The sequence below is a fragment of the Apaloderma vittatum genome, unplaced genomic scaffold (assembly GCF_000703405.1).
Source record: "Apaloderma vittatum isolate BGI_N311 unplaced genomic scaffold, ASM70340v1 scaffold4293, whole genome shotgun sequence".
Taxonomy (NCBI): Eukaryota; Metazoa; Chordata; class Aves; order Trogoniformes; family Trogonidae; genus Apaloderma; species Apaloderma vittatum.
This window is the reverse complement of record NW_009708451.1, coordinates 1-7,774: the sequence shown is the minus strand read 5'-3', so window position 1 is coordinate 7,774 and position 7,774 is coordinate 1. Positions and strand designations below refer to the sequence as shown.

Below are 7,774 nucleotides of genomic sequence, written 5' to 3'. Positions count from 1 at the left end.
GCAAAGAAACTCAAGTGTAATAAATGGCTAATCCTTTTTTTCCTCAGAAGGACATTAAAGACATTAAAGGTGGTATGTATGTAGAGGTCTCTTGTGTGTGAAACGAGTATCTCCAGCATGAAATGGATCAGGAGGCAACTTATATGATTAAAAATCTACCAGAAAAATAATAGTGGACTTGGTAGAATATATCATAGTATTGATCTAAAGTAATACATGTTTAATGTATTTTTTTTAGGAGAAGCCACTGACCAAATCCCTGCAACGAGGAGAAGACCCCCAGTTTGATCAAGTAAGACACTTTAAGTGATATTATTTCAATTCCTCAGGCTATAAGACAAATACTTGGAAGAACAATCTAGTGTCCTTATACCGTCGTTGTGTACTGCTAAAGCAATCTCTCTTAATGTACTTTAGTAGAATGACTGTTTTGCCTAGCCATTCTTGGTTTTAAATTAGAAGGATTTTTCCATGGTTTTCAAGCTCAATATTTTTTGCCATGGAAATTCTTAGACTGCCTAGGGAGGTGGTTGAGTCGCCATCCCTGGATGTGTTCAAGCGTCGCTTAGATGTGGTGTTGGGTGATATGGTTTAGGGGTGAACTTGTAGTGTAGGGTTAATGGTTGGACTCGATTTTCCCAAGGGTCTTTTACAACCTGAATTTTTCTATGATTCTATGATTCTAAGTGTTGTCACTGGCTGGGCACCTGCTGTGCTTCTGAGCAGCTGATGAACAGCAGCTGAGCAAATGAGATGTGGCTCTGGTGCACCATGGAATGTTCTTGCTGCTCTGGGCTTTCAAGTGGAAAACATAGTGAGTGCAGCTCAGGCACTGACAATTCTTGTGCTGGCAGTTTCTATGGGTTGCTGCTGCTCTGCACCTCAGCTACAAAGTGAACACGAACATTTGCAGTTTGAATGAAGCACGAGCTGACAAATTGTTGGGGTGGTGAGAACATGCTAACCAGCCTTGGGTTGCATGGGAGCTGGGAAGACACAGAGCAGATTTTTGGGTCTTTGAATTTAAGTGAGGAGGAGATGAGCATTTCTGACTGTATGATGGTGGACTCGCCAAGTGAAAAATAAATGATGTGCAGCAGTGATGACTGTTTTGCCTTTGGAACTGAGCTGTCCCAGGCTTGACAGTATTTGGATGAGACACCATCGGGGAGCTCGGCCTGATGTACTCACTGCTGTTTAGGTGCAAATCATTAAAGCCTCTCTTTTAAAGCCCCTTTCTTCAGTTCTTGTTGAGAGAAAAGTCATTATGTCTGTATCAGGGAAACCACAATAGTGACAACAGAATAGGTTTCTTACTTACATGATTTGTTCTCAATCTACAAAGATATCAATAATTGGGTTAACTCTGATTGTTTTATCTCTGACTAGTTCAGTGACCTTGCAGGTCACTTCTTTGCCCCAGATTCCCCAATATGAAATGAGAATCATTATGTTCTTTTACACATTCTGTAAAAGAAAGTGGCTTTCTGAGAGAAAATGACATCTAGTGATTAAAGTTTTAACAGAAATGCATGCTTATTAAAAAAACCAAACAATAAAACACAAACCCAAGACAAAAAACAACCAACCAAAAACCCCACCACAAGAAAACAAAGGCTTGCCAAGGATCCTTGAACTGCAAGCAGAGTTGAAGTCTTGAAGCACTACTTTTTTCATAAAAACATATCTGTGTAACCCCTTTCTTTAATTTTTCATTCATTTCAGCTGAAACCTATTTCAGATTTCACAGAGAAGTCACATGGAAGTTGCTTATACATATGCACAGAGATGCAATTTGTGTACAGTGGGAATGCATATGAAGTCTAACTCAGAGTTTTCTTAAGGCTCCCCAAGCACATCTGGTTTGTGTCAGTCAGTCACTACCTCAAAATGTTTTCATGTTTCTAGATGTGAACAGCTTGAAGTGTCATAGAAAATCATTTGTGTGCCATACAGACAACAATACTTAATTCTATAATTAGCTCTAGGCAGCGAGATAGCTGGAAAGGGTTTTTTTTGCCAATTTTTTAAACTTATTTTGGCAGTTTTTTATTAAAATGAAAGCTGCTCATTAAAATAACTTTTGTTTTGAACTCCTAGACCTTGTTTGCAGGAGTGCTTCTATAGTTCTAAGAAACAGAAGCAAAGAAAGAACATCCATCGTAAAACTTGATCATATTTAGGACAGAAAATACATGCAATAGGCTGATGTCTCATGTATTTTAATGAGAAAGAAAACACAAAACTACTTAGTTTTAAGGATTTGAATGCATCTCTAATGAGGATAATGTCCTGCCCCCAGGTCCTCATGGTACAGAAGAGATGGATTACAAAGAAGAGAAGTGAAAAATAATTTTAGGATGATGATGAGTTCAGGATACAAAATATTGTTAATTCAGGGGGAACTGAAGTTATAAACTGAAACACAGAACTGAAACACACAGAAATGCAAGAAAAAGCACTGAATCCTCTGCCCAGGTCTGGGAGAATGGTTCTTAAGGAAAGACTGGGCAATTTGTCACCTAAAACCTTATGGTTTAAGGAAGCTATTCTTCAGGGATACTTGTGACTCTCACTGTGCTGTATACTGCAGGTGCTTGGTCGCACAGTGGTGCAGAAAATGGACAGCCTAGGGACTCATGTGGGCATCTTTGCAGTTGAGCTGGTCACATGGGAGTCCCAGGTGAACCTCACTGTCCTAGGACAAGTGCATTTCAAATGCTTTTTAAATAAAACTATTTCTAACCACTTCCCCCTGCTGCCCTAGTGGAATTTTCCCTGTTCTGCTGCAGGAAGTGTGTGTTATTTAAAACTTTTTGCTGTAAAATGGAAAGGTTTCTTCTGCCACCTCAATTTTCAGAGATCCTTAGGAAAAAAAGAATCTCAGCTCTTAGTTTACGTAGTGCAGGCCTGTTGGTGTATTTTTTGGAAACCTGTAAAACACAGAAGAGATAATCCCATACTTTCTCCCTGCTGCCACTGACCTGAGCAGGTTCCTTGCTCCTGCAGCCACTTGCTATGGATACCCTGCTTCACGTCATCATAGAATGGCTTGAGTTGGAAGGGACCTTAAAGATCATTTAGTTCCAGCCCACTCTGCCGTGGGCAGGGTCATCTCCCACTAGACCAGGTTGCTCAAAGCCCCATCCAGTCTCGTCTTGAACACTTCCAGGGATGAGACATCCACAACTTCCCTGGGCAACCCATTCCAGTGTCTCACCACTCTCATAGTAAAGAACTTCTTCATTATGTCTAATCTAAATCTACCCTGCTCTAGTTTGAAACCATTGCCCCTTGTCCTATCACCACATGCCTTTATTAAAAGTTGCTCTCCGGCTTTCCTGTAGGCCCCCTTCAGGTACTAGAAGGCTGCTGTAAGATCTCTCTGGAGAAACCTCAGGTAGTCTGATCACTACCTGAGTTTGATCCTGTCACTGATGCAACACAGGGAATATTTTGCACTCTGTGACTGAGTTGTGTGTTTTATATCACACACACCCTTGTGTAACTAGTCCTTTAGGTTGCTGGCAAAGTTGATGTTTCGCCATGCCCAGCCACTAGCAACTGTATGACCCTGCAGGCAGCTGGGTAAGCAAGATGATCTGGCCCATCCTGAGTACTGCTGACGTGTTTGTATCAGCACTGGTGGAGGCATGACAAGTCTGTGGAATATTTACGCTGGGATAAGCCAATCTGAGTCCAACTGTGTAGCAGTTATTAATGCAGGAAAGTGTTAGCCCTCTCAACTAGAATCAAATAGATTCTCTCTGAAAGATGGTTAGCATTTAATTTCTAGCATTTGGAACTCCTAAAGCCTTTCACCGAACACTTTTTCTTGTTTCTGCATGAAAATCAGTTAATGTGGTTCACACTAATCGCAATCTGTGCTGATAGCACTAAGGATAACTTTGAGATAAGGTACTATAATGCCTTGTTGTGGAGTCATACAGTTGTATCATATAGATGTGTCATGAGTGTCCCTGGCAGCGGGGAGGGAAGAAGTCTAGCTTAATGTACAGAACACTGTCAAAACAACGCTGCACAAGTCTGGCAGGAAACTGATGGTAAATATCACTGCTCATCTGTTCTCGATGCTAATGTGCCTGTGCTGCTCTTCACCTGCACCTGGAGCCCACAGCTGCCTCTGAGCCCATCTTCATGTCATCCACATGAAGCCATATTCAGGATCAGGGTACAAAATTTTCCCTGTTGGTGCCAAAACAAAAAGGAATGGGGATTTTAGCAGTCTTTCATAGCACACTAGATATTTGTCATTTTCATTTGGGTTACTCTCCACAGCATGTCCTCCTCTGGGCTGGTAAAGGTGCTGCAGTCAGACAGCTGTCTTCTTGTGTTTTAATAAAAGCCTCAATGTGTGAAAAATGGGTAAAAATTGCATTTTTAAAAGTCTATAGTATATAAATTATTTCATTTGTTGAGTAAGGAGCATTTTTTGACATCTTCTTTAGGAGTATATCTTACAGGATAACAAAACTCTTTTTAGCTTGGTTTTATACATATTTCTCCTTCAAAAGAAAAGGCTTAGTTTTGTTGAACAAAGCTTAGTATTGTTATTCTGATGAAGTACACAACTATATTTCAAAATCCCCGTAACATTTTTCTGCTCAGAGGAGTTAGTCTTATTTTCTATAAAATCTCCTCAAAGTGTAATGCTTCATTAAAATTAATAAGGCTGTGACCTACATAGTTTACAAAAGAATTAAATACTCTAATAATATGAAGACTATATTCTTACTGTGTGGTTAATTTCTTTTTTTCCTTTATAGTATGAATGTTCATTTCTTTCTTTGAAGTCTGTGTCAGGCTAATGCACAAATAGTGTTTACCAAATAAGAATGGAAAAAAGGTCACTTTGTGGCCTTTTCTGGCAGAATATGTTGATAGTTTCAATGCTGTCCTGTCTCATAACCCACCCATCCTGATGACTGATTAAACACTCCAGCATTAGCTGGACAACTTTGTTAATTTTTTTTTTTAGTATATATTTTTTCTGCTCCTTTTGCACAAGGAACAGGAGTCTGATTTTGTCAAACCTACAAAGAAAAGCCATGTCCAAATTTTATGTACAGTTGAGGTCCAGATCAACTTGGTATCCAGACCTTCCAACCAAAACCAAGCTCTAATCTTTGATCCTTGAAGATGATCTTGCCATGGCATGGACTTTTGGTCCATGAAGACAATGTGGAGCATTTATGGACCTATGTTCTGGATTTGCCTATAAAAGCTTGCCTAAGGAAGAACAGTAGGATACAGGTTTAGACACAACCTAGAGACAGAAGACCAGTTAGTAGTTACCAGAGGTGGACAATGAACTACTGTTGTTGCCTAACTTCATTTGTTATAAGCCCACTGCTGGCAGTTGTCAGAGACTTGGTTGATCTCTTTCACATAGGCTGATGGTTTATGGTGAGAAGTCCATCCGTGGAAATGATTGGTGGTATGTTAAAAAAGTACAACTTTACAGGTCACATCCTTGTCCTCAGGCTTGGTGCAAGAAAAGGACATTTTCTTTTAGCAAAATTTGAAATAAAGACTTCAAAGAAGTATTTTCTTTGATGGAATACAAAGAAGTCCTGTGTCCTTGAAGGTGGTTGTTGGCGTTCTACAGTAGTTTCCAAAATTGGAGGCAATGCTAGTGTGTTTGTCTTTGTGTATGAGGGTTTTTTAATTGACACGTAACAAATATAAAATTAAAAAATGATACAGCAGAAAAGAAGATAACATTAAAACAAACAGCTTGAGCTACATTAATTTGTTGAAAGTTTGAGTTATGCCTCATGGGTCCTTGATGCATTTCATGTTTTAAAAATTATTGTGACCTGTAATTGTTCCGCAGAACTGCTTTTCAGTGAAGAAAAGAATAAGACATCACTGCAGTTTGAGCAGCCGTTAAAACTTGTATTCAGTCTTTATATTGACTTTTTGTGGCTGAGTAGTGCAGGCAATGGTCAGTATATCTGGGTTTATTTTATCTAATAAAGATTTCTTTCTCTTTCCTTCTTTCAGTTGATCTTAAGAAAGGCTCATGTCCAAGTGCTGCAAAATCAAATCTCCCCAAGCCCTGCCAGTCTGGACTTCGTCCTCCAGGTTATTCACGGTTGCCAGCAGCTAAGCTGGCCGCATTTGGTTTTGTCAGGAGCTCAAGCGTATCCTCTGTCTCCAGCAACCAGTCAAACGACAGTGCTCAGAGTGATCAAAGCAGGACAACCAACCGTAAGTCCAAAAAAGCGTCCTTCTTTCTGGAGGGATATTAAATAGATGTATTCCAGGATTGTCCAGACTGGAGTTTGTGTCTAATTTAGGACTAATGTAATCTGTGCAGCACTCACTAATCTCTTCTGTTCCACTGAGTTGTAGATTTGATATCTTGTCTTTGCAGTTTAATTTTAAAAAAATGTTATAAATAATAGATTAATAGGTGCTGAATGTATATTGCATATAGAAGGGGCTGGTTTCCCTGCTGCAGAGAAGACCACATTAAGAGTCAACCTGAGGCATTTTTGTATTTTGTTTTTACTTGGAGTTTCCCTACTTACAAGCTAAGTAAGTAAATAACCACAGTAAACCGTGTTTGGTAAGTCCATTGCAGCCATGCAGAACAGTTTAGGCAAAGATTATCTAAAATGAGCAACATAGCCTTTCTTGTCCGCTTTTCTTCTGCTTCTTAATATGCAGTGCAATAAACTTAATTTAAAAAATGAACCAAATACTGTCAGTCACATGAAAGGGATCAAAACTGATATCGTAGCTGTGGTCTCATCTACCAGACTTGGAAAGATCCTGTGGCTGAAATGTCATTTCAAATCCTATTTTCTGTAGAGGCTGTTAATTTTATTAAGTACAGAATAATACTCAGTGGACTGTGCAGTCCCTGGGAAGTGTGTGTGTTCCCTGGGCTTGGAGTGGAAAGGGGGACTGAGGGATTTTCATGCCCATTTTTCTTTGAAGACTGGATTGAGCCTGAACTGTGTCAATATCAAGGCAAGTGGTATCAGCCTGGGAGGGATGCAGACAGAGAGGACCAGGTGATGTGGAGCACCAGAGGAGACAAGATGCTGCAGGCTCCTAAATCTTTCAGTGTTTGTATTAATTTGAAAAGAATGAAAATAAATAACATTGAAATAGTTAAAAAGCCTAAGGATTTTCTCTTTCCCCTTTAACATGAGGCAATAGAAATGCCAAAGACTAATTTGTCCAGGGACTTCTAACTTTTCCAGTGCCCCTTAAGGTATGCTTGTATCTTGCTTAACTGTTAGACTGATCTCTTATTTCTGTTTATTTCCTAATAAACTTTACTTTGAGGGTAGTCAGCCTCTTTTACTTTGTGCTTTTACCCTACCCTTATGCCTTTGGAAAGCTCTTCCTTTTATCTAGTGCTGTAATCTTTTTGTCTTTGGCTATATAAAGCCATTATCGGGGACAGAATTACCTGATTTCATTTTAGGTCTAAGCTACATCTCTGCAAGAAATGTTGTCTAGCAATTTCAGGTGTGAATTTGAAAAAATCACATCTGTAAGTACAACACTGTTGTTAATCACAGTGGATGCATACAGGTTTGTACAACTGAGAATTCTCTAAAGGAAAATACTTAAAACTCTGGAATTAAAAGTCAGTTGATTTTCATTCAAAAAAAGATGTGGAAAAAGCATTAGTAATCTCAGACCCAGAAAGGTACATCGGGCTCTTCATTTGCCTTTAAAAAATGTTGATTTCATTTATATATTCTGGTATATCTTTATATTATATTATATT

The 7,774-nt window shown here is 39.2% G+C and overlaps 1 protein-coding gene across 1 annotated transcript in view; it reads left to right on the top strand.

Moving 5' to 3' along the window:
• The window catches only part of LOC104271765 (microtubule-associated tumor suppressor candidate 2-like), a gene marked incomplete at its 3' end in the record, with an annotated part of 19,518 nt that extends 13,284 nt beyond the window's left edge, over positions 1-6,234 (top strand). The window contains exon 3 of the mRNA XM_009866547.1: positions 6,028-6,234. Within this exon, the coding sequence (XP_009864849.1) occupies positions 6,028-6,234 (207 nt within the window). The remainder of the gene's footprint in view (positions 1-6,027) is intronic.
• Positions 6,235-7,774: the final 1,540 nt, after the last annotated feature.